Below are 27,826 nucleotides of genomic sequence, written 5' to 3'. Positions count from 1 at the left end.
TCTAATGTTTTTGCTTCCACCGTTGACTTTGTCTTCTGTCTACCTCTGGTGCCCTGAGGTTGTCATTTATTATTTACTCTGGGCCTCCTTCCAAAAAGGATTAAGGTCTTTAGATAATAAAAGTACACATACAATAAAATCATTAAAACAAGAATAAGAGTTAAGCCATAAAAGAGTAGGGGATAATTATGTAGAATACTTTGAAAACACTGCAGTTGATCATAAAAGTTAACCGTAAGTAATCTGGTATCAACTGGAAACAGAAAGATGAAATTTTTGCCAGCTAATCATCGTTATATGATAAATGGCAACATAAAAGTTAGGATGCTGACTCATCCACAGAGAAAACTTTTCCCTGATTGTAAATGCTGAGAGGGATTTTACATATATCTTTTATGTAAGAGATCAGCACAGGGAACAGTATACTTTATGATAATTTTGTACAAATGATAAGATTTACATATAATTGTCTCTCAACACAAGTCAAAGGTATAGTGTTAAAACATATAGAGATCGTTTTGCTGTGCCAGAATGATGTAATCTGGGGACAATGCTTTTTTATTATTTCACTAGATTGATTGTTCTCAGACTTTTCAGTCAGGTATTCATTTCTCTTTTTTGTTGTTTTTGTTTTTTGCAGATGTCCAGGTCATAGTTACTGTACTTTCAATATCTGTTGAATGAGAAAATGTGTAACAGTAAAAGGCTACTATGAATTCATTAACATTTTATGTACATTTGTATTTGACTCATAAATATAACTACTGACATTTACTGTGCAGTTATTTTATATCAGATACTGATTTATTGTTCATGTAGATTCTAATGATTTAAAAAAATTTTTTTTAATGTTTATTTATTTTTGAGACAGAGAGAGACAGAGCATGAGCAGGGGAGGGGCAGAGAGAGAGGGAGACACAGAATCTGAAACAGGCTCCAGGCTCCGAGCCGTCAGCACAGAGCCCGATGCGGGGCTCGAACTCATGAACTGTGAGATCATGACCTGAGCCGAAGTCGGATGCTTAACCGACTGAGCCACCCAGGCGCCCCGATTCTAATGATTTAAAGATTAATATAATGCGAATTCAATGAGGGCGAAAATGTCTCCTTTGTCCATTGTTTTATCTGCGAGGTCTCTCTCTGTTTTTTTCCCTCTGTAATTAATAAGTATGTTTTGGGGATGGAATGTAAGACTTTGTAAACGTCCTGTTTCTCATTATACTTTTGCACTCCAGTGTTAGAATCCATTGCTTGAAAGAGCTATCACTATGATGGTTGCCAGTGGAAAATTTCTAACTCCCTATTCTTTCTATATACATACTCAAATAGTTCTCCTGTAAGAGCTTTTCCTTCTAATTTGTTTGTTTTTCAGTATGGACACCTGAGTTCCTATTTTATTCAGTGGGTTATAATCAGTTACAATCATTCATTTGCTAACATCTCAGATTTGGTCAGTGGGAGCCCCTTCAATCTGACTCCTGTGTCCTTTTGACATGTCTCCATCATTCTTTCAGTATGTCCTTTTGGCACAAGATGTTCCCAGTTTCATTTGTGGGATCAGCCATTTCTCCAAGAGTCTAGGTTCCTTTTAGTGGGACATTGAATTCAGAAACCAAGATCTAGGGATTAGGAGTGCTTTTAGTTACTGGAGGGCTCTTGTTTCTCAACTCTTGTTGACAGAGCTAAAAAAATAAGTGTGTGTAGTAGTATGTGTATATATGTGTGTGTATAAATGTAACTATTCAATAAAATGTGATAGTGGGAAAACAGTATTGCTAAACTACTGTATTTATTTTATGCAATTAAAACATGTTTATAGTTACACAACTAAATATTATAACTATTATTACATCCCAGATACATTTATTGTGATTTAAAAACCTTTTTATTTAGATTAATTATTTTTTTATACTTGGGGTTGCAGTATATTCTGACATATATGCTGTTTTCACCAAGGAGGAGAATATGCTTGGTTTTAAGTGTTCAGAGGATAACTGGCAGTCTGGTTTAGTAGAAGTGGATATGTTTCTACAGTCTTAAATGCTTCCATTATGAGCAAGTAAATTTGTGAAGAGCCTTTTAAGAAACGTATTCATGAGTAGAGAGGCTTCTGTGTGAGGAAAGTACATGGAAATATTAGTGTAATTTTCCACTGTTCTTTACCGAAAAAGAAAAGAAGCTGAAACAGTTTCCATTATGTCATTGCTTTAGCTAATGATCATCAATTATTGACCAGAATTTAGCTCTGTTTTCTCTTAGAAATGAAAGTATAGGGACTCAGTTCTTTCCAGTTTTTTTCATATGAACCTTTTCTGCTTTGGTGTAACACAGGCTTTAGAAAATATTTTCTGTGATAGTAACAGTTTCTCATTAAATTCATGGTTATAAATAGCTCTGAATGCTGCCTACTAGCTGACTGTGCCACTTTATTAGTAAGTTGGCTTTCCTGCAGTGTTTCTCAGTCTTGTGGAAAGTATGCATCCTTTTTAGAGAACATAACCTTGTGGTTATCTGATGGTAAGAGTGCTGATGCTCACACCAGAGATATAGTCGTGACTGCTAAGGTACAGATCTTTTGGGTTCAGCATATCCAGAGCACGAGGTGCTTTATGACTCAATTCTTCCATCATGAATTTTCTGTTTGAGCTGCCATGAACCTTCCTTGTAGTGAGCTAAATTATCATTTGGTCTTCACTTGGCAAGAATACATCATTTATATAAGTTTTCCTCTGCTCTTTTCTCTTTGGTCTGCAAGTATTTAATTCACAGTTGCTTCTTGGTTATAAGATAGTCATTAACATGAATCAGAATATACTATTACCTATGATACTGTATTCAGAATGCTATAGAAATAATAATTTTTAAATATCCTAACAAATGAGAAAAGACTGACGCATAAATTAATCAAGGTTCAAAAGTAACAAAAACACATTACAGAAAATACAGGAAATAAAAAAAGATACAAATCCCTCATAATTGCAGAATCCTAACACAGACATTATTAAAGGACTATAATTTCTAATCTTCTATTTTTTCTGTGCATATAGGTACTTTTAGATTTTGTAATGACAGTGCGCACATTATTTCACATATCTCCTTCTCTTTCCAAACTATATGTAAGGCAACCAACTCTATTTACCCACCTTAGAGTGTAAATTAAAAAGCAACAAATATTTATTCAGTAACTCTGTATGATTAGAGTGCTGTAAATCTGATAAATCACATTTACAGTACATTTGTTTAGGGAACCATAATTGCATTATATCAATTTACATTTCTATAGTAATCAAATGTCATAAAAAGAACACAGATTTTAGAACCACTAAGTTATATAAGATCTACCTGTAAATATTTGTCTTTATAATTAATTTCTAATAAAGCACAATCATTTATAAATCTGTCCATCGGTTGAATAGCACACATAATTTTAAAGGTTTCAGATTTTTGTCTTGTCTATGTATTTATAGCAAAAGAAGATTTCACCAAAGCGGGAAACTACCTAAGAGGATGCGTTATCACTGGAATTTATTCTGAAGAAGATGTTTTGATACTGTAAGTTTATTGGTCTTCTAATTTTAGAGAGGAAGAAGTTTGCAAAATAATACATTGCTAGTTTTTACACAGTTGAAGGAAAATAGGGCAGCAATATAACTAACTTTGATTTTTAATTAAATGTTTAATTTCCTTGTAAGAAGATCTGGGCAGCAGCATCTGGCTATTTAGAATTCTTAGATACTCTTTTGCTTTAGGCTAGAGTCCCTACAGGGGCAACCTTCGATAAAAATTTTTCCGGTTTGGGTTCTATTATCTGCAACTGTGGTTCTGTGAAATTGTCATAGTTTTGGGGGGAATTTTACTTCTTCAAGTGTCCAGGTTTTGATTTGCCACCAAGGTATATATAAAAATGAGAATTTCCCCATGTTGTTGCTCTTTTAGCCATGTAAGTTGCTTTATTTGTAGAATGTGGAACTCAGATATTTCACTTGCCTCAGAATGAAGGACTGAACATTTGGAGATTATTACATATACAATACATACAGTAATACATCTATATCACATTCTGCATTAATGGCTTGTTTTCAGGTCCAGATGGAGTTGGTAAGCCCGCTCCCTAGTTTATCTTGCTTATTATAGTATTCCTAATTGTGATTTCTGAGCTTAAATCTTCCATCATGAACACTGGTGATGTATACTTTTGATGATCAAGCTCCATTTCTGCCCATGAAGTCAATGACTTTTGAAAAGTAAATGCTGAACTCCAGATCTTTAAGAAATAAGAGACTTATTCACCTGACACATGGATAGTCATCCACTATGTTCTGTTCTGCTGTCATTGTGCATTTAACTAAGATCCAAAGCGCTAGACCAGTAGTTTTCAGAGTATGTTTTATTTATAACCAACTGATCAGCTTAAGAGGTAATCTAAAGGCTGGACTGTTCACTAATGTTTATAATATTACAATGTTTATACTTGGTTCTAGCATCAGTTTTTACATCATATAAATGTGACTACTTCAGGGGTGGTTTTACAGAAATCATTTTTTTCTGTTTAGTGATTTCCCTTTAGTTAGCAAAAGTAGTGGTAAGAAGGAGCAGATTTAGGCTGTGTTACAGTGGAGAGAGCATAGAGTTTATATCTGGGGCACCTCAGTTTGAATCCTGTCTCTGCCATTTATCACTCTCTGAGTCCTGGTTTCCTCATCTATAAAATGGGGGTGATAGTGGCATACATTATAGGGCTGTTCTGGGGTTAAGTGAAAACTAAAGGCATCTAAAAGAGTGCCTGGCAAATAGTAGGTTTCTAATAAATGCTTGTCTCCTTGCTTAGCAGTATGGTGAGCAGTCCAAAAAGATTGAGAACCATTCAGTATGTTCCTAATCCTATTTAGACATTTTCTTGATGAGTAAGTTGTCTAGAAAAAAAAAAAAGAATCTGTCTAGATTATTATATGTTGCTTTCTTTTAATCTAGGTTGTCAAGGCTCCTAAATTTCTTCAGACAGCCTCACAAAGAAGATAAATTTGCCTGCAAATTGAGTTCATTTCTTCCTTAGTAGTAGGGCTTCTCATTTGCTGCCTCCCAATCTGACCTCTTGGTGTAATTATTTGTTTTTGATGACTTGCTATATTTTATTGGAAATTTTAATACTGCGTTTCTCCACAGGTCAAATAAATATGGGGCAACACTTCCAGCTCTGCTGCTGGCCAGACACAAAGAGGGCAAAGTAGAGAGCATTCCATTTGCTAACTCCCGTGTGCAAGACATAGTTCAAATAGTGACAAATGCATTACTGGAGACATTTGTGAGTGTATTTTATAATAAGGATATTATTTGAAATAGAGAATCTAGAAGAGTTAAAAATGGTATATTTTAATACACAGTTTTCCAGCTTTTTTTGGCAGAGGGCATGATGTTTTATGAGCTGAAAATTCATTGGGTTGCTCTGTTTTGTTCACTCATTATGATATAGCTTCTGTAGTCCACTGCCAAAAGTTTACATGTTTTTGGATTATTTTTTTTATTGTGGAGACTAGTGTAGCTGATGGCTAGTTGAAGGAAGTACTCAATCTAAGCTGAAACTTGGTATAGAGCACATGGATTCTGGGGAGTCAGACTGCCTAAGTTTAAATCCTTGCTTGTTTCCTTACTGGCTCTTTGTTAACTTCTCTGTGCCTCACTTTCCACATGTGTAAAATGTAGTTGGTAGTAGTACCTGCTGCAGAGACTTATCATGAGAATCAAATGAGACCTGTGTACAGTGTTTTGGGTAGTGTTTGACCACTGGTAAACATTAAACAAATGTTAGCTAAGATTCTTATTTATACAGTTTTAGAATAAAGTAGTGTCTTATGAAAGGCCTTTTCCAGTGCTTCCTTTGAAAATAGTGGATTCAAGGGCATAACACTTTTAACGTGCATTTCTTGATTTCACTTGTTTTCGCATTTATATTAAACATAGCTAGAATGTAACAAGTTTATGCTTTTCTATATTTCTCAAGTGACATACGCATTATAATCAGCAGTAAATAATGACCATCCTCCTATTACTATGTTTCTTGCCATGATAATCTAAATAACATTACATTTTAGGTTAAATTAATGGCTGTAGCCTTTATTAAGTGTTTTTGTGGCATTGGTTCTGTTCCCTCCCCATTCAAGTTACAGGTTGTAATTAGTCAAATCATTAATATTTTCATGATGTAGTTTTCCAAATTATTAAAGTAACATTTTTGTCTTCAATGACATATTAAATGAATATTTATTTAGCCATAAACATAGTGTAATATTTTTGGAATTATTATAAGCCTTTACCTTTTTTCTCCCAGACAATACAGAAAACTATGAAAGAAGAAAATTGAAATCAACTGTAACCTCTTTAACCAAATTTAAAATTGGGGGAAATATTTTCCCAAACTTAAAAAAAATCCCATGTGTACATATGTGATTGTCTTTTTATCTTAAGAGATATTTCCATCAAGAAATGAAGACACACACTAAAACTAATGTTTTTTTAGTATCTACATAATATTCTGTTGTACTAAAAAACCACAATTTGTTTAATTTCCTGTTGTTGAATATTTGTCTTTAGTTTTGTTTTACTCAGGGACCAACCTTGAGGATAATCTTTGGGTGTTTCCATGATTACATAATCATGGTAAATTCACAGAATTTGAATTGCTAGTCCAGAGGGCGTGTATATGTTTAAGGCTGCTAATATTTATTCCTGTTTTGTACAAGAGGAAATTTGAACATTTTACTCTTTCATCTTTGCGTAATATATAAAAATTGGTATCTATTTTTTTGTTAAGATTATATGCTTTATGGCTGAGAAAGTTTGGGCAAACTTAACAACTATCAGAATCTGTTTATTTTTAAGGCACATGTGATAAGCATTGTGGCAGTATTTCAGTTTACAATGTTTTGGTTTGCAGCATTCAACTAAAAACTGAACAGCTATAATAAAAATTGTTTTGCTTTTAGTTTATGACCTTTCCATAAATTCTAAAACCCTCAAGTGGTTGTTACATTTCTTGAAGCTTCTCTGTGTTGGGAGATTTAAATGAGAGTATGTAGCAGCCAGCCAGCTGCAAGCTCATCTCCTGGCCTGCACTGAAGTACTAGAAAGACTTTGGTTTCTTCATCTGGACAGGGAAGAGGACTGGATGGCCAGACAGTAAACATTTTTTATATGGCATGATGAACCTGATGACAAATTAGGCCAGGGAAATATGCCCAAATCTGAAAAACATGATAATTAACTACATGAGCAATGATCTATCCAAGGCTGTCACATTTAAACATCCTTCTGAACAAATAGTTCTAGCACTTTTCTCAGATACATTGAGTTCCTTTTTTATGGTTTTATTATGCATAAGTTACAGCCTCTTGTATACTCAAATAGCCAAAGGACACCTTCCAGTTACCATGTTTGATGACCTTTCCTGTAAGTAGCAACCAAAACCATTGACAATGCTTTTCCTTCTCAAAATTCTCTATTCTTCTGGCTTTTGCAATTCCAGATACCTCCTTCAACCCTCTGGCCACTCTGGAATTACATCTTCAACCCCTTTTTCTTCTTTCGCTGTTTTTTCTTTAGGAAATTTTATCCATACCCATAATTTCTACTATCATTATACCAGCTGATGATTCCAAAATTGAAGTTTCTGATCTTTTCTCCTAAACCCACAGAACTCTTGGTCTTTCTTCCCTGAAATGTGTCACCTGTGTGTCTTTTCACAAATGTGTATTCTAGTTAGTCATCTTTCTAAAACAGACCTAACCATGTCACTCGTTTGATTCCAGATCTTCTCAGTATTCCTGGGAATTAGAAAACCTACCAAGACATTTTACCATCTGGTCTTATGGCCACATTTGCCTCTTGCATGCCTAAGTCTGGCATGCTTCACTCCTACTGTTACCAGATGGCATGTATCCCTTCACACCTCTCTGCCTGTCCCCACAATGCTCCCTATATCTGGAATCCTGGCTCTGGCACATACCTTATTCTGTCAAGATCTTGGTTTTTGCCCAAGACCAGATCAAATATCACTTCTGAAATCATCCATGAGCTTCCCTACTTTGTTTTCTTAGCTTAATTTTATTGTCATATGTTAATTCTTTCTTGGATCATAGCAGTTTGTGTACCTGTCTCCTCCTCTAAAGTATGAGCTCTTTGAGAGCAGGGAAAGTAAAGTATCTTGGTTCTTTTTGATTCAGTATCCAGCATCATATCTTGAGCTTTGTAGTTCAGGTGGCTCTATCTCCCTTAATGTTTCAAATCTGTTCAGAGTAAGGAGATCTGCTACCCTGATGAGATGTGTCAATTTTATGAAGGGGATGGAACTCATATAGAAGATGAAAGATGATGAAAGATGATAGTTAATATAAGACAACATAGGGAAATTTGGAGAAGAGAGGATCTAAGATCTAAGATATGAAAGAGGAACGTATAGAAGAGGATTTTGAGTGTGTAAGAGAAAGAATTAGAAGAAAAATGAGAATTGACAGAGGAAAGTGGCTCTGAGAACTAAATAAGGAAAACTACATACCAGAGCCTGGTATTTAGCTTAAACAAACAAACAAACAAAAAAAAAACAAAAAAAAAAAAAAAGAAAAGAAATGAGACTGATATTTTTATTTGTTTAAACATGTTTTTTATAATATTAATTACACTAAAATCTATAATATTGAAACAAAATAAGATTTTTAAGGAATCACAGATGTTGAAAGATATCTTTAAATATCAGCATTTCTTTTTTCAAAAATTTTATGTTAGATACAATAAGAGTTTTGTTTGTCATATGTCACATGTTGGCTAATCTGGTCCAGATTTTAGCATAAGAAGTTATTAGAAGTGTTACATCCTTGTAAAACAGGGAGTTTAAGTTATTTTGAAATTAGTACTTTTTTTTTTTTTTAAATAACTCGTTAAGATAAAGTGGGCTTTAATAAAAAGCTCTTGAGGGGTGCCTGGGTGACTTAGTCGGTTAAGCGTCCAACTTTGGCTCAGGTTATGATCTGGTGGTTTGTGGGTTTGAGCCCTGCGTCAGGCTCTGTGCCGACAGCTCAGAGCCTGGAGACTGCTTCAGATTCTGTGTGTGTGTGTCTCTCTCTCTCTCTGCTCCTACCCCACTTTCTCCCTCCCTTTCTCTCTGTCAGTCTCTCCCAAAGATAAACATTTTTAAAAATTGTAAAAAAATGAAAAGCTCTTGACAGTCACAGGTTTAGTCAGTAAAGCAAAATCTCCACTTAAAATATGTTTTAATTACATTTTATAGACTAAACTTGCATGATTGATCTGAACATTATTTTCTATTTTATGCCTCATCATTTTCCATGTTTTTTTTCTTTTTTTTTTAATAGCCAGAAATAACTGTGGAAAACCTTCCCGTTTATTTGAGACTTCAGAAACCATTACTTATTTTATTCAGTGATGGCAGCATAAATCCTCAGTATACAAAAGCAATATTGACGCTGGTAAAAGAGAAACACTTGGATTCACTTACCCCTTGCTGGTTAAATCTGTAAGTATATTTTTATTTTTTAATATGCAAAAGGTAAGAAACTGTAATTACTACATTTTCATTAGGAAATGAAACTCTCTAACTGTACCTTTGGAGTTAATATGGGACCAGTGTATATATTATCAGGATATTTTAGTAACTAAAAGATGACCTTGTTTTAGATTGAATTCTTTTCTACCATGAATTTTATTTTGTTGACTGGTATTTTTTTTTTCAGATCCATTGAGGTGTAATTGACAAAATTTTAGGATATTTAAAGTGTACATTGTGGTGATTTGATACATGTATACATTTTGAAAGGATTCCTCCATCTAAGTAACATATTCATTACATCAAACATTTAAAAATGTATATATATGCCCTACAAGAGATCCTAAGGGGGATCCTGTGAGACAGAGTACTAGAGACATCGCTACAAGCATAAAACGTACAGACATCACAATGACTCTAAACCCATATCTTTCTATAATAACACTGAATGTAAATGGACTAAATGCACCAACCAAAAGACATAGGGTATCAGAATGAATAAAAAAACAAGACCCATCTATTTGCCGTCTACAATAGACTCATTTTAGACCTGAGGACACCTTCAGATTGAAAGTGAGGGGATGGAGAACTATCTATCATGCTACTGGAAGTCAAAAGAAAGCTGGAGTAGCCATACTTATATCAGACAAACTAGACTTTAAATTAAAGGCTGTAACAAGAGATGAAGAAGGGCATTATATAATAATTACAGGGTCTATCCATCAGGAAGAGCTAACAATTATAAATGTCTATGCACCGAATACGGGAGCCCCCAAATATATAAAACAATTACTCACAAACATAAGCAACCTTATTGATAAGAATGTGGTAATTGCAGGGGACTTTAAAAATGTATATATATATATGTTTAATTTTCGGGGGGAGGGGGACTAAGATTTAAGTTCTGTTGTCTTAGCAAATTTCAACTATATAGTATTACCAACTGTAGTCACCATTTATACATGAGATCATCAGACCTTATTCATCTTGTAGCTGCGAGTTTGTTCCTTTTCCCATCCTCTTCCTATTTCTCCCAACCCCCAGTCCCCAGCAACCACTTTTCTTCTGTTTCTGTGAGTTTGACTTTTTTAGACTTTTCACGTAGAAGTATTTGTCTTTCTATGTCTGCCTTATTTCACCTGGTGGAATGCCCTGAGTCCATCCATGTTGTAGCAAATGGCAGGGTTTTCTTCTTTTTCATGGCTGAATACTATTCCATCTTTATCCATTCATTTGTTGACAGACACTTAGGTTGTTTCTGTATCTTGGCTGTTGCAAATAATGCTGCAATAAGCATGGGAATGCATGCATTTCTTTACTGTCTTGTTTTTATATCCTTTGGCTACATACCCAGAAGTAGAATTGCTAGGTCATATGGTAGTTCTATTTTCAATTTTTTGAGGAACCTCCTCTGTTTTCAACAGTGGTTGCACCAATATACATTCCTACCACCAGTTCTTGAAAGTTCCCTTTTGTTCACATCCTCAACAATACTTGTTATCGTTTGTCTTTTTGATACCAGCCATATTAACAGGTTTGAGGTGATATCTCATTGTGGTTTTGGTTTGAATTTCCTTAATATTACTCATCTTGAACATCTTTTCTTGTACCTTTTGGCCATCTTTATGTCTTCTTTGTAAAAATGTCTATTCAGTTCCTCTGCCCATTTTTAATTAGATTATTGGTGTTTTTTGCTGTTATGTGAGTTCTTCCCTCATTTAGATATTCACCCCTTACCACTTATGTGATTTGCAAATATTTTCTCTCGTTCCAAAGTTTACCTTTTATTTTAGTTGATGGTTTCCTTTGTCTATAGAAGATTTTGAGAACGAGGGAGTGGGGGAAAGAGAGAGAGAGAGAGAGAGAGAGAGAGAGAGAATCTTAAGCAGGCTCCATGATCAGCACAAAGCCTGACTTGGCACTCAATCCCTTGACCCTGGGATCATGACCTGAGCCCAAATCAGGTGTCAGAAGCTCAATCGACTGAGCCATCCAGGTACCCATATGCAGAAGCTTTTTAATTGGATGTAGTCCCACTTATTTATTTTACTTTTGTTGCCTTTGCTTTCATGTCATGCAGATTTTGAGAGGTAGTAATTTTTCTCATTTTTAAAGTAATTTGGGTCCCTGCATGTCTCAACGGGCTAAGTGTCTGGCTTTGGTTCAAGTCATGATCTCATGGTTTGTGAGACTGAGCCTGGCATCGAGCTCTGTGCTGACAGTGTGGAGTCTACTTGGAATTCTCTCTCTCTCTCTGCCCCTATCTCATTTGTGTGCTCTCTCTCTAAAAATAAACAAACTAAAAGAAAAAATTAATTGATGTCCATTGAGGAAAATTTGGCAAATACAGAAAAATAAACATTGTGATACTTTGGCATTTTTCTTCCTTTCTTTTTTCTATATTTTTATTTATTTTGAGAGAGAAGGAGTGTGAGTGTACATTTAATGTCTGTGAACACAGTTCACATATCTACACACTATCCATTGTTCAAATGCATTACATGAAAAGTTCATTTTTAATTTATTTGAAAAATTAGAAGAATGAAGCAGTGTACATTTTTTTCTATGAAGAGTTCACTGACAGTCTACTGCTTAAGACAAATTTCCCCCAGGGTAATTATCTTTGTAGATATCTCACATTAAAACACTATTTTCCATAATGTGGAATGTGATGTTTCAGGAAAGCTGGGCATCTTAAAAAAATTTTTTTTTAATTTTTTTAATGTTTGAGAGAGAGAGAAACAGAGTGCCTCAGGAGAGGGGCAGAGAGAGAGGGAGACAGAAAAACTGAAGCAGTTTCCAGGCTCTGAGCTGTCAGCACAGTATCTGATGTGGGGCTTGAACTCATGGACCGTGAGATCATGACCTGAGCTCCAGTCAGACACTCAACCAACTGAGCCACCCAGGCGCCCCTAAAAATATGTTTTTAATATGAAATTCATTTTTAAATTGGTTTCCATACAACACGCAGTGCTCATCCCAACAGGTGCCCTCCTCACTGCCCATCACCCTCTTTCCCCTCCCTCCCACCACCTATCAACCCTCAGTTTTTTCTGTTTTTAAGAGTCTCTTATGGTTTGGCTCCCTCCCTAACTTTTTTTTTTTTCCCGTTCCCCACCTCCATGATCTTTTAAGTTTCTCAGGATCCACATAAGAGTGAAAACATATGGTATCTGTCTTTCTCTGTATGACTTATTTCACTTAGCATAACACTCTCCAGTTCCATCCACATTGCTACAGAAGACCATATTTCATTCTTTCTCATTGCCATGTAGTACTCCATTGTATATATAAACCATAATTTCTTTATCCATTCATTAGTTGATGGATATTTAGGTTCTTTCCATAATTTGGCTATTGTTGAAAGTGCTGCTATAAACATTGGGGTACAAGTGCCCCTGTACATCAGCACTCCTGTATCCCTTGGATAAATACCTACTAGTGCAATTGCTGGGTCATAGGGTAGGTCTATTTTTAATTTTTTGAGAAAACTCCACACTGTTTTCCAGAGTGGCTGCACCAGTTTGCATTCCCACCAACAGTGCAAGAGGTTCCCGTTTCTCCACATCCTCTCCAGCATCTTTAGTCTCCTGATTTGTTCATTTTGGCCACTCTGACTGGCGTGAGGTGGTATCTCCGTGTGGTTTTGATTTGTATTTCCCTGATGAGGAGTGATGTTGAGCATCTATTCTTGTGCCTGTTGGCCATCTGGATGTCTTCTTTAGAGAAGTGTCTATTCATGTTTTCTGCCCCTTCACTGGATTGTTTTTCAGGTGTGGAGTTTGGTGAGTTCTTTATAGATTTTGGATACTAGCCTCTATCTGATGTGTCATTTGCAAATATCTTTTCCCATTCTGTCCATTGCCTTTTAGTTTTGGTGATTGTTTCCTTTGCAATGCAGAAACTTTTTATCTTGATGAGGTCCCTATAGTTCATTTTTGCTTTTAATTCCCTTGCCTTTGGGGATGTGTCAAGTAAGAAATTGCTGCAGCTGAGGTCAGAGAGGTTCCTTCCTGCTTTCTCCTCTAGGGTTTTGATGGTTTCCTGTCTCACATTCATGTCCTTTTTCCATTTTGAGTTTATTTTTGTGAATGGTGTAAGAAAGTGGACTAGTTTCATTCTTCTTCATGTTGATGTCCAGTTTTCCCAGCACCATTTGTTACAGAGACTGTCTTTTCTATTGGATATTCTTTCCTGCTTTGTCAAAGATTAGTTGGCCACACTTTTGTAGATCCAATTCTGGGTTCTCTATTCTATTCCATTGGTCTATGTGTCTGTTTTTGTGCCAATACCATGCTGTCTTGATGATTACAGCTTTGTAGTAGAGGCTAAAGTCTGGGATTGTGATGCCTCCTGCTTTAGTCTTCTTCTTCAATATTATTTTGGCTATTTGGGGTCTTTTGTGGTTCCATATGAATTTTAGGATTGCTTGTTCTAGCTTTGAGAAGAATGCTGGTGCAATTTTGATTGGGATTGCATTGAATGTGTAGATTGCTTTGTGTAGATTGTATTGACATTTTAACAATACTTATTCTTCCAATCCATGAGCATGGAATGAATTTCCGTTTCTTTGTGTCTTCTTCAATTTTCTTCATAAGCTTTCTATAGTTTTCAGCATACAGATCCTTTACATCTTTGGTTAGATTTATTCCTAGGTATTTTATGCTTCTTGGTGCAATTGTGAATGGGATCAGTTTCTTTATTTGTCTTTCTGTTGCTTCATTGTTCGTGTATAAGAATGCAACTGATTTCTGTACATTGATTTTGTATCCTGCAACTTTGCTGAATTCATGTATCAGTTCTAGCAGACTTTTGGTGGAGTCTATCGGATTTTCCATGTATAATATCATGTCATCTGGAACAAGTGAAAACCCGACTTCATCTTTGCCAATTTTGATGCCTTTGATTTCCTTTTGTTGTCTGATCACTGATGCTAGAACTTCTAACACTATGTTAAACAACAGTGGTGAGAGTGGACATCCCTGTTGTGTTCCTGATCTCAAGGGAAAGCTCTCAGTTTTTCCCCATTGAGGATGATGTTAGCTGTGGGCTTTTCATAAATGGCTTTTATGATCTTTAAGTATGTTCCTTCTATCCCGACTTTCTCAAGGGTTTTTATTAAGGATGCTGAATTTTGTCAAATGCTTTTTCTGCATCGATTGACAGGATCATATGGTTCTTTTCTTTTATTAATGTGATGTATCACATTGATTGATTTGCATATGTTGAACCACCCTGCAGCCTGGGAATGAATCCCCCTTGATCATGGTGAATAATTCTTTTTATATGCTGTTGAATTCGATTTGCTAGTATCTTGTTGAGAAGTTTTGCATTCATATTCATCAGGGTTATTGGCCTGTAGTTCTCCTTTTTTGCTGGGTCTCTGTCTGGTTTGGGAATCAAAGTAATGCTGGCTACATAGAATGAGTCTGGAAGTTTTCATTCCCTTTCTATTTTTTGGAACAGCTTGAGAAGGATTGGTATTATCTCTGCTTTAAATGTCTGGTAGAATTCCCCTGGGAAGCCATCTGGTCCTGGACTCTTATTTGTTGGGAGATTTTGATAACTGATTGAATTTCTTTGCTGGTTACGGGTCTGTTCAAGTTTTCTATTTCTTCCTGTTTGAGGTTTGGAAGTGTGTGGCTGTTTAGGAATTTGTCCATTTCTTCCAGGTTGTCCAGTTTGTTGGCATATAGTTTTTCATAGTATTCCCTGATAATTGCTGTATTTCTGAGGGATTGGTTGTAATAATTCCATTTGCATTCATGATTTTATCTATTTGGGTCCTCTCTCTTTTCTTTTTGAGAAACTGGCTAGAGGTTTATCCATTTTGTTTATTTTTTCAAAAAACCAACTCTTGGTTTCATTGATCTGCTCTACTGTTTTTTTTGGATTCTATATTGTTTATTTCTGCTCTGATCTTTATTATTTCTTTTCTTCTGCTGGGTTTGGGGTGTCCTTGCTGTACTGCTTCTATTTCCTTTAGTTTTTTTATTTTTTTTTCCAATATATGAAATTTATTTTCAAATTGGTTTCCATACAACACCCAGTGCTCATCCCAAAAGGTGCCCTCCTCAATACCCATCATCCACCCTCCCCTCCCTCCCACCCCCATCAATCCTCATTTTGTTCTCCGTTTTTAAGAGTCTCTTATGCTTTGGCTCTCTCCCACTCTAACCTCTTTTTTTTTCTTCCTACCCCCTCCCCCATGGATTTCTGTTAAGTTTCTCAGGATCCACATAAGAGTGAAAACATATGGTATCTGTCTTTCTCTGTATGGCTTATTTCACTTAGCATCACACTCTCCAGTTCCATCCACGTTGCTACAAAGGGCCATATTTCGTTCTTTCTCATTGCCATGTAATACTCCATTGTGTATATAAACCACAATTTCTTTATCCATTCATCAGTTGATGGACATTTAGGCTCTTTCCATAATTTGGCTATTGTTGAGAGTGCTGCTATAAACATTGGGGTACAAGTGCCCCTATGCATCAGTATTCCTGTATCCCTTGGGTAAATTCCTAGCAGTGCTATTGCTGGGTCATAGGGTAGGTCTATTTTTAATTTTTTGAGACAACTCCACACTGTTTTCCAGAGTGGCTGCACCAGTTTGCATTCCACCAACAGTGCAAGAGGGTTCCCGTTTCTCCACATCCTCTCCAGCATCTTTAGTCTCCTGATTTGTTCATTTTGGCCACTCTGACTGGCGTGAGGTGATATCTGAGTGTAGTTTTGATTTGTATTTCCCCGATAAGGAGTGACGTTGAGCATCTTTTCATGTGCCTGTTGGCCATCTGGATGTCTTTAGAGAAGTGTCTATTCATGTTTTCTTACCATTTCTTCACTGGATTATTTGTTTTTCGGGTGTGGAGTTTGGTGAGCTCTTTATAGATTTTGGATACTAGCCCTTTGTCTGATATGTCATTGGCAAATATCTTTTCCCATTCCGTTGGTTGCCTTTTAGTTTTGTTGGTTGTTTCCATTGCAGTGCAGAAGCTTTTTATCTTCATAAGGTCCCAGTAATTCATTTTTGCTTTTAATTCTCTTGCCTTTGGAGATGTGTCGAGTAAGAGATTGCTATGGCTGAGGTCAGAGAGGTCTTTTCCTGCTTTGTCCTTTATGGTTTTGATGGTTTCCTGTCTCACATTCAGGTCCTTTATCCATTTTGAGTTAATTTTTGTGAATGGTGTGAGAAAGTGGTCTAGTTTCAACCTTCTGCATGTTGCTGTCCAGTTCTCCCAGCACCATTTGTTAAAGAGACTGTCTTTTTTCCATTGGATATGCTTTCCTGCTTTGTCAAAGATGAGTTGGCCATACGTTTGTGGGTCTAGTTCTGGGGTTTCTATTCTATTCCATTGGTCTATGTGTCTGTTTTTGTGCCAATACCATGCTGTCTTGATGATGACAGCTTTGTAGTAGAGGCTAAAGTCTGGGATTGTGATGCCTCCTGCTTTGGTCTTCTTCCTCAAAATTACTTTGGCTATTCGGGGCCTTTTGTGGTTCCATATGAATTTTAGGATTGCTTGTTCTAGTTTTGAGAAGAATGCTGGTGCAATTTTGATTGGGATTGCATTGAATGTGTAGATACCTTTGGGTAGTATTGACATTTTGACAATATTTATTCTTCCAATCCATGAGCAGGGAATGTCTTTCCATTTCTTTATATCTTCTTCAATTACCTTCATAAGCTTTCTGTAGTTTTCAGCATACAGATCCTTTACATCTTTGGTTAGATTTATTCCTAGGTATTTTATGCTTCTTGGTGCAATTGTGAATGGGATCAGTTTCTTTATTTGTCTTTCTGTTGCTTCATTGTTCGTGTATAAGAATGCAACTGATTTCTGTACATTGATTTTGTATCCTGCAACTTTGCTGAATTCATGTATCAGTTTAGCAGACTTTTGGTGGAGTCTATCAGATTTTCCATGTATAGTATCATGTCATCTGCAAAAAGTGAAAACTTGACTTCATCTTTGCCAATTTTGATGCCTTTGATTTCCTTTTGTTGTCTGATTGCTGATGCTAGAACTTCCAACACTATGTTAAACAACAGTGGTGAGAGTGGGCATCCCTGTCATGTTCCTGATCTCAGGGAAAAAGCTCTCAGTTTTTCCCCATTGAGGATGATGTTAGCTGTGGGCTTTTCATAAATGGCTTTTATGATGTTTAAATATGTTCCTTCTCTCCCGACCTTCTCAAGGCTTTTTATTAAGAAAGGTGCTGAATTTTGTCAAATGCTTTTTATGCATCGATTGACAGGATCATATGGTTCTTATCTTTTCTTTTATTAATGTGATGTATCACATTGATTGATTTGCGAATGTTGAACCAGCCCTGCAGCCTGGGAATATAATCCCACTTGATCATAGTGAATAATTCTTTTTATATGCTGTTGAATTTGATTTGCTAGTATCTTGTTGAGAATTTTTGCATCCATATTCATCAGGGATACTGGCCTGTAGTTCTCTTTTTTTACTGGGTCTCTGTCTGGTTTAGGAATCAAAGTAATACTGGCTTCATAGATTGAGTCTGGAAGTTTTCCTTCCCTTTCTATTTCTTGGAATAGCTTGAAAAGAATAGGTATTATCTCTGCTTTAAACGTCTGGTAGAACTCCCTTGGGAAGCCATCTGGTCCTGGACTCTTATTTGTTGGGAGATTTTTGATAACCGATTCAATTTCTTTGCTGGTTATGGGTCTGTTCAAGCTTTCTATTTCCTCCTGATTGAAGTTGGAAGAGTGTGGGTGTTTAGGAATTTGTCCATTTCTTCCAGGTTGTCCAATTTGTTGGCATATAAGTTTTCATAGTATTCCCTGATAATTGTTTGTGTCTCTGAGGGATTGGTTGTAATAATTCCATTTTCATTCATGATTTTATCTATCTGGGTCATCTCCCTTTTCTTTTTGAGAAGCCTGGCTAGAGGTTTGTCAATTTTGTTTATTTTTTCAAAAAACCAACTCTTGGATTCGTTGATCTGCTCTACAGTTTTTTTAGATTCTATATTGTTTATTTCTGCTCTGATCTCTATTATTTCTCTTCTGCTGCTGGGTTTGGGGTGTCTTTGCTGTTCTGCTTCTATTTTCTTTAGGTGTACTGTTAGTTTTTGTATTTGGGATTTTTCTTGTTTCTTAAGATAGGCCTGGATTGCAATGTATTTTCCTCTCAGGACTGCCTTCGTTGCATCCCAAAGCATTTGGATTGTTGTATTTTCATTTTCATTTGTTTCCATATATTGTTTAATTTCTTCTCTAATTGCCTGGTGGACCCATTCATCCTTTAGTTGTGTGTTCTTTAACCTCCAAACTTTTGGAGGTTTTTCAGACTTTTTCCTGTGGCTGATTTCAAGTTTCATGGCATTGTGGTCTGAAAGTGTGCATGGTATGATCTCAATTCTTTTATACTTATGAAGGGCTGTTTTGTGACCCAGTATGTGATCTGTCTTGGAGACTGTTCCATGTGCACTCGAGAAGAAAGTATATTCTATTGCTTTGGGATGCAGAGTTCTAAATACATCTGTCAAGTCCATCGGATCCAATGTATTATTCAGGGCCCTTGTTTTCTTTATTGATCCTGTGTCTAGATGATCTGTCCATAGTTGTAAGTGGGGTATTAAAATCCTCTGCAGTTACCACATTCTTATCAATAAGGTTGTTTACATTTGTGATGAATTGTTTTATATATTTGGGGGCTCCCATATTTGGAACATAGACATTTATAATTGTTAGCTCTTCCTGATGGATAGACCCTGTAATTATTATATAATGCCCTTCTTCATCTCTGGTTACAGCCTTTAATTTAAAGTCTAGTTTGTCTGATGTAAGTATGGCTACTGCAGCTTTCTTTGACTTCCAGTAGCATGATAGATAGTTCTCCATCCCCTCACTTTCAATCTGAAGGTGTCCTCAGGTCTAAAGTGAGTCTCTTGTAGACAGAAAATAGATGGGTCTTGTTTTTTTTTAATCCATTCTGATGCTCTGTGTCTTTTGGTTGGAGCATTTAATCCATTTACATTCAGTGTTATTATGGAAAGATATGGGTTTAGAGTCATTGTGATGTCTGTAGGTTTCATGCTTGTAGTGATGTCTCTGGTACTTTGTGGTCCTTGCAACATTTCACTCACAGAATCCCCCTTAGGATCTCTTGTAGGGCTGGTTTAGTGGTGATGAATTCCTTCAGTTTTTGTTTGTTTGGGAAGACCTTTATCTCTCCTTCTCTTCTGAATGACAGACTTGCTGGATAAAGGATTCTCAGCTGCATATTTTTTCTGTTCATCACATTGAAGATTTCCTGCCATTCCTTTCTGGCCTGCCAAGTTTCAGTAGATAGGTCTGCCACTAGTCTTATAGGTCTCCCTTTATAAGTTAGAGCCTGTTTACCCTTAGCTGCTTTCACAATTTTCTCTTTATCCTTGTATTTTTCCAGTTTCACTGATATGTAGTGCAGAAGATTGATTCAAGTTACATCTGAAGGGAGTTCTCTGTGACATTTGGATTTCAGTGCCTTTTTCATTCCCCAGATCAGGGAAGTTCTCAGCTATGATTTGTTCAAGTATACCTTCATCCTCTTTCTCTCTTCTTCTGGAATTCCTATGATACAGATATTGTTCTGTTTGATTGCATTACTTAGTTCTCTAATTCTCCCCTCATACTCCTGGATTTTTTTTATCTCTCTTTCTCTCAGCTTCCTCTTTTAGCATACTTTTATCTTCTAATTCACCTATTCTCTCCTCTGCCTCTTCAGTCCGTGTTATGGCCACCTCCATTTATTTTGCACCTCATTTATAACATTTTTTAATGTCTCATGACTATTTCTTAGTCCCTTGATTTCTGTAGCAATAGATCTCTGCTGTCCTCTGTTTTTTCCAACCCAGTGATTAATTTTATGACTATTATTCTAAATTCTTTTTCTATTATATTGCTTAAATCAGTTTTGATCAATTCGTTAGCTGTTGCTACTTCCTGGAGTTTCTTTTGAGGATAATTCTTCCGTTTCGTCATTTTGGGTAGTCCCTGCAGTAACTCCAAACTGCAGGGCACTTCCCCTGTGCTGTAGGCAGTAACTTGTGTTGGTTGGCAGGGCCACAGTCAGACCTGATGTCTGCCCCCAGCCCACCACTGGGGCCACAGTTAGACTGGTATGAACCTTATCTTCCCCTCTCCCAGGGTCAGGACTCACTGCGGAGTGGTGTGGCCCCTGCCTGGGCTACTTGCACACTGCCAGGCTTGTGGTGCTGCTTCGATGGGATCTGGCCAAGGGCATATTAGCCGGGGTGGATCCACAAGGTGCACAGGGGCAGGAGGGGCAGGCTTACCTAGCTTTGCAGTGGGTGGTCCCCTGCAGGAGGAGCCCTGCAGCTCCGGGAGGGAGGCAGACCCGTCAGAGGGATGGATGCACAGAAGTACAGCGTTGGGTGTTTGTGTGCTGCAAGCAAGTTCGGTGACGGGAACTGGTTCCCTTTGGAATTTTGGCTGGGGGATGGGAGAGGGAAATGGTGTTTGCCTCTGCCTTTGTTCCCTGCCCAGCCGAGCTCTGTCTTCCAGGGCTCAACAACTCTCTCTCCCAGCATCCTCTTGCCCTCCCTGCTCTTGGAGAGCAGAGCTGTTGACTATTAACATTCCAGAAATTAAGTCCCTCTGGCTATCAGAACTCACGCAGTCCGGCCCCTCTACTTTTGTGAGCTGAACTTTGGGAGCTCTGCCTTGCCGCACGGGCTCCCCCTCCAGTGCCCTGACTCCTTCCTACCAGTCCTTGTAGCATGCACTGCCTCTCCACCTTCCCTACCTTCTTCCGTGGGCCTCTTGTCTACTCTTGGCTCCAGAGAGTCTGTTCTGCTAGTCTGGCAGTTTTCTGGCTTATTTAGGCAGACGTGGGTTGGAATCTAAGCGATCAGCAGGATGAGGTGAGCCCAGCCTCCTCCTACGCCACCATCTTCCATGCTTCAGCCCCTAAAGAAATTGTTTAATGTTTATTTATTTTTGAGAGAGAGATAAAGACAGAGTGCAAGCGGGGGAGGGGCAGAGGGCAAGGGAGACATAGAATCTGAAGCAGGCTCCAGGTTCTGAGCTATCAGCACAGAGCCCGACACGGGACTCCAACCCATGAACTGCGAGATCAGGACCTGAGCTGAAGCTGGACACTTACCTGACTGAGCCTCCCAGGTGCCCCAGGAAAGCTGGGTATCTTAAAAGTTATGGTTTCCATGTTTGTTCATAATTTTAAAAAGTATTTTTAATTTTAAATTAACCCCTTTCTCTTTTTATCTGAGGAAAAACAATTTTATTTGTAGTATTTATTATAAGTATCTTATTTTATAGTTTGTAACCATTTAATTTTTGAGTTGACATGTGATCAGACACTTAGCTCAACTTTGGGAGGAGCCTAATGATTATATCAAACCTAAATTGACAAATCTTTGAACTATGACTGGCTTTCATGAAAATATCACTGTCTTTTTTTTCTCCTAAGAGAAACACAGTGCCCATTTCTTTAAGAATCTGACTACTAATAACATAGTTATAGACCTCTTAGTTTTTAGGACATCTTTTTATAAACTTAATGATGTGATACTATATTTAAAGTTTAATGTTATACAAACTATTATTTTCATAATTTTATTATAGAAAGAAATACTAACATATTCAATTGCTCCCTTTTGTAGAAAGAATACTCCTGCGGGAAGAGGAATCATACAGACATACTTTAATGCTTTGCCTCCCCTTCCTCTTATTGTTGTGGTGAATCTGCATTCAGGTGGCCAGGTATTTGCATTTCCTTCAGAACAGGCAATCACCGAACAAAACCTTTTACTGTGGCTTAAGAAGTTAGAAGCAGGACTTGAGAGTCCTATAAGTAAGTTTTCTGTTTTAATACACAAAGTTCTATATTTTCATAGATTTTTAAACTTATAACTAATGAATATAACTAATTCATTAGTTATATTATAACTAATGATGAGCTAAAATTAATTGAATTGTAATGTTTATAAGTATCCTAAATATTAATATGTTGATAGAACTATCCATGGGACGATCTTTTTGGGGGTATTTATTACTCCCATGAATTACTACCATTAAGTTTAATGATAGTAACTAACATTTATTAAATGCTTAGTGATTCACATGTGATATCTCATGAATTCTCCTAAGAGTCATAGGAAGTATTGTTACTCTAGAAGAGTAAGATAACTAGTTCAAAGTCACATAATTAACCAGTAAATGAGGAAGCTTAGATTCCAACCAGCATCTCCTTTAGTCCAGAGCCAAAATTTGGAACCACAAGAAAATAGATCTGGGTTGAGAATTTACTTATTTATTTTTATTTTTATTTATTTTTTTATTTTACATCCAAGTTAGGTAGCATATAGTGCAACAATGATTTCAGGAGTAGATTCCTTAATGCTTCTTACCCATTTAGCCCATCTCCCCTCCCACAACCCCTCCAGTAACCCTCTGTTTGTTCCCCATATTTATAAGTCTCTTATGTTTTGTTCTCCTCCCTTTTATATTATTTTTGCTTTCCTTCCCTTATGTTCATCTGTTTTGTATCTTAAAGTCCTCATATGAGTGAAGTCATATGATATTTGTCTTTCTCTAATTTAGCTTAGCATAATACCCTCTAGTTCCATCCATGTAGTTGCAAATGGCAAGGTTTCATTCTTTTTGATTGTTGAGTAATACTCCATTGTGTGTACACACACACACACCCACACACACACACACAACAACTTCTGTATCCATTCATCCAGAGATGGACCTTTGGGCTCTTTCCATACTTTGGCTATTGTTGATAGTGCTGCTATAAACACTGGGGTACAAGTGCCCCTGTGCATCAGCACTCCTGTATCACTTGGATAAATACCTAGTAGTGCAATTGCTGGGTCGTAGGGTAGTTCTGTTTTTAGCTTTTTGAAGAGCCTCCATACTGTTTTCTAGAATGGCTGCACCAGTTTGCATTCCCACCAGCAGTGCAAAAGAGATCCTTTTTCTCTGCATCCTCACCAACATCTGTTGTTGCATCAGTTGTTAATGTTAGCCATTCTGACAGGTGTGAGGTAGTATCTCATTATGATTTTGATTTGTATTTCCCTGATGATGAGTGATGTGGAGCATTATTTCATGTGTTGGTTGGCCATCTGGATGTCTTCTGAAACAGGAAGAAATAGAAAATTTGAACAAACCCATAACCAGTAAAGAAATTGAATTAGTAATCAAAACTTCCCCCCCCCCCAAAAAATAAATAAATAAATAAACAAATAAATAAATAAATAAATAAATAAATAAAAAATAAAACTTTCCCTAAAAACCAGAGTCCAGGGCCAGATTGCTTTCCAGGGGTATTCTACCAAAAATTTAAGGAAGAGTTAATACCTATTCTCTTGAAGCTTTTCCAAAAAATAGAAATGGAAGGAAAACTTCCAAACTCTTTCTATGAAGCCAGCATTACCTTGATGCCAAAAGCAGACAAAGACCCCACTAAAAACGAGAACTATAGACCAACTTTCCTGATGAACATGGATGCAAAAATCTTCAACAAGTTATTAGCCAACCGGATCCAACAACACATTAAAAAAATTATTCCCCACAACCAAGTGATTTATACCTGGGATGCAGGGCTGGTTCAATATCCACAAAACAATCAATATGATTCATCATATCGATAAAAGAAAGGACAAGAACCACATGATCCTCTCAATGGATGCAGAGAAAGCATTTGACAAAATACAGCATCCTTTCTTGATAAAAACTCTTAAGAAAGTAGGGATAGTAGGATCATACCTCGAGATCATAAAAGCTATGTATGAAAGACCCAATGCTAATATCATCCTTAGTGGGGAAAAACAAAGAGCCTTCCCCCAAGGTCAGTAACAAGACAGGGATGTCCACTCTCACCACTGTTATTCAACATATTTTTGGAAGTCTTAGCCTCAGCAATCAAACAACACAAATAAAAGACATCCAAATCATCCAGGAGGAGGTCAAACTTTCACTCTTCACAGACAACATGATACTCTGTATGGAAAATCCAACAAAACATTCCACCAAATGCTTCAAAATATCCCTAGCATTTTTCACAAAGCTAGAACAAACAATCCTAAAATTTGTATGGAACCAGAAAAGATGCAAAATAGCCAAAGCAATCTTAAAAAGAAAAGCAAACCTGAAGGCATCACAATTCCAGACTTTAAGTTATGTTACAAAGATGTAGTGATCAAGACAGTATGGTACTGGCATAAAAACAGACACATAGATCAATAGAATAGAATAAAATGCCCAGAAATGGACTCACAAGTATATGGTCAACTATTTGACAAAGCAGGAAGGAATATCCATTGGAAAAAAGACAGCCTCTTCATCAAATGGTGTTGGGAAAACTAGATAGCAACATGCAAAAAAAAGAAACTGGACCAGTTTTTTATACCGTACACAAAAATAAATTCAAAATGGATGAAAGACCTAAATATGAGACAGGAAACCCTCAAAAATCCTAGAGGAGAACACAGCCTCTTTGTGACATCAGTCATAGCAACTTCTTACTAGAGACATCTCCACAGGCAAGGAAAACAAAAATAAAAGTGAACTATTGGGACTTCATCAAGATAAAAATCTGCACAGGGAAAGAAACAATGGGCAATACTAAAAAGTAGCCTACAGAATAGAGAAAATACTTGCAACATACATATCTGATAATATGTTAGTATCCAAAATTTATAAATAACTTATCAAACTGAACACCCAAAAAACAAATAATCCAGTTAAGATATGGCCTGAAGACATGAATAGACATTTTTCCAAAGAAGATATCCAGATGGCTAATAGACACAGGAAAAGATGCTCAACATCACTCATCATCAGGGAAATGCAAATCAAAACTACAATGAGGTATCAGTTCACACTTGTCAGAATGGCTAAAATTAACAATACACAAAACACCAGATGTTGGTGAGGATGTGGAGGAAAGAGAACCTCCTTAACATTGTTGGAAATGCAAACTGGTGCAGCCACTCTGGATAACAGTAAGAAGGTTCCTTTAAAAGTTAAAAATAGATCTACCCTACAATATAACAGTTACACTACTAGATATTTATCCAGACGAAATAAAAATATTGATTTGATGGGATATATGCATCTTGATGTTTATAGCAGCATTGTCAACAATAGCCACATTAGGGAAAGAGCTCAAATGTCCATCAACTGATGAATGTATAAAGAAAATGTGTGTGTCTATATAGTTATATACATACATACATACATACATACATACATGTAATGGAACATTAGTCATCAAAAAAAAAATCTTGCCATTTGCAACAGTATGGATGGAGCTAGAGTATATTATGCTAAGCGAAATAAGTCAGAGAAGGACAAATACCATATAATTTCACTCATGTGGAATATAAGAAATGAAACAGATGAACATAGGGAAGCAAAAAGAGAGGCAAACAATAAAACAAACTCTTAACTATAGAGAACAAATTGAGGGTTGCCGGAGAAGAGGTGGGTGGGGGGATGGGTTAAAACAATAATGGATATTAAGGGCACTTGTGTTGAGCATTGGGTGTTAAATGTAAGTGATGAATCACTAAATTTTATTTCTAAAACTAATATTACACTATGTTAAGTAACTAGAATGTAAATAAAAACTTGAATCTAAAAAAAAAAAAACTATAAAAAAGAACCCATCAGACCTGAAGAATACAATTGAAAGGAAAAAAATGTTAGAGGGAATCAAAGTAGATTAGAGAATGCAAAGAATGGATGGAAGGGTAGTGCAAATCATTCAAGCTGAAAAGCAAAAAGAAAAAAATAATTAAAATGATGATAGTTTAATAGATCTCTGAGACAACAAGCAGATGAACATTTGCATTCTGGGGGCATGGGATGCTTAAGGGAGAAAAGGGCAGAAAACATTTGAAGAAATAATAGCTGAAAACTTCCCTAACCTGGGGGAGGAAATAGACATGCAGATCTAGGAACACAAAGAGCCCCAAGTGAATCCAAAGAGGTCCACACTAAGACAAAACCATTAAAATGACAATAATTAAGGATGAAGAGAGAATCTTAAGAGCAGCAAGAGAAAATCAACTAGTCTTACGGGTATTCCCTTGTGTGTAACTCTCAGCTGATTTTTTCAGCAGAAACTCTGCAGGCCAGAAGGGAATAGCATAATATAGTCAAAATGCTGAAGGGAAAACCTTTCAACCCAGAATACTCTACTTGGCAAGGTTATCATTCACAATTGAAGGAAAGACAAAGAATTTGCCAGAGAAACAAATATTAAAGGTGTTCATCACCAGTAAACCAGCCTTACAAGGAATGTTAAAGAGACTTATTTAAATGGAAAAGAAAAGGCCATAACTAGAAGGAAGTTATGAAAGGAAAAAATCTCACTGTTAAAAGCAGACATAAAGATAGTGGATCAGTCACTTATAACTAGAGTGAATATTAAAAGACAAAAGTAGTCAAATCTACCATCTCTAAAGTTATTAGTTAATGGATACACAAAAGAAAAAGATGCATAATATGACACCAAAGACATAAAACTTTGGGGCGGGAGAAACTAGTAAACATGTAGTGCTTTTAGGATGTTTTCAAACTAAAGTGACCATCCATTTAAAATGGACTACTTTATACAGGGTGTGTATTATATGAACCTCATGGTAACCACAAACCAAAAATCTGTAATAGATACTCAAAAAATAAGGAGAAAGGAATCCTAACATTAAAGAAAGTTATCAAATCACAAGGAAAGAGGACAAGAGAATGAAGGAACATACTGGAACTACAAAAACAACTAGAAAAATGTTAACAAAATGGCAATAAGTACACACTTATCAATAATTATTTTTTTTAAGATTTTATTTCTAAGTAATCTCCACACCCATTGTGGGGTTTGAATACACAATCCCAAGATCAAGTGTTGCATGCTGTACTGACTGAGCCAGCCAAGCAACCCTCAATAACTACTTTAAATTTAAGCAGGCAAAAATGTTCCAATCAAAGACACAGAGTAACTGAATAGATGAAAAAAGTAAGACACATCTATATATTTCCTACAAGAGACTCACTTCAGACTTACAGATGCAGACTGAAAGTGAAAGATTGAAAAAACGTATTTCATGCAAATGGAAACAAAATGAAGCTGGGGTAATAATACTTCTATCAGGAAATGTAGACATTAAAACAAAGACTGTAAAAAGGAACAGTGAAGGGCATAACAATAACAAAGGGATCAACCCAACAAGATTTAACAGTTGTAAATATCTATGCACCCA

General features: G+C 36.5%; 1 protein-coding gene across 3 annotated transcripts in view; it reads left to right on the top strand.

Moving 5' to 3' along the window:
* Positions 1-27,826, top strand: part of TXNDC16 (thioredoxin domain containing 16) — a 143,108-nt gene that overhangs the window by 97,637 nt on the left and 17,645 nt on the right. For 2 of the 3 annotated variants that reach the window (XM_043556159.1, XM_043556158.1), the window contains exons 17-20: positions 3,468-3,552; positions 5,164-5,302; positions 9,363-9,523; positions 22,214-22,404. In XM_043556159.1, coding sequence (XP_043412094.1) covers positions 3,468-3,552; positions 5,164-5,302; positions 9,363-9,523; positions 22,214-22,404 — 576 coding nt within the window. The remainder of the gene's footprint in view (positions 1-3,467; positions 3,553-5,163; positions 5,303-9,362; positions 9,524-22,213; positions 22,405-27,826) is intronic. The other variant, XM_043556160.1, reaches the window with a different exon arrangement.

The sequence above is a fragment of the Prionailurus bengalensis genome, chromosome B3, assembly GCF_016509475.1.
Source record: "Prionailurus bengalensis isolate Pbe53 chromosome B3, Fcat_Pben_1.1_paternal_pri, whole genome shotgun sequence".
NCBI classification, from domain to species: domain Eukaryota; kingdom Metazoa; phylum Chordata; class Mammalia; order Carnivora; family Felidae; genus Prionailurus; species Prionailurus bengalensis.
Note: the sequence above shows the minus strand (reverse complement) of the source record. Positions and strands in the feature narration are given on the sequence as shown.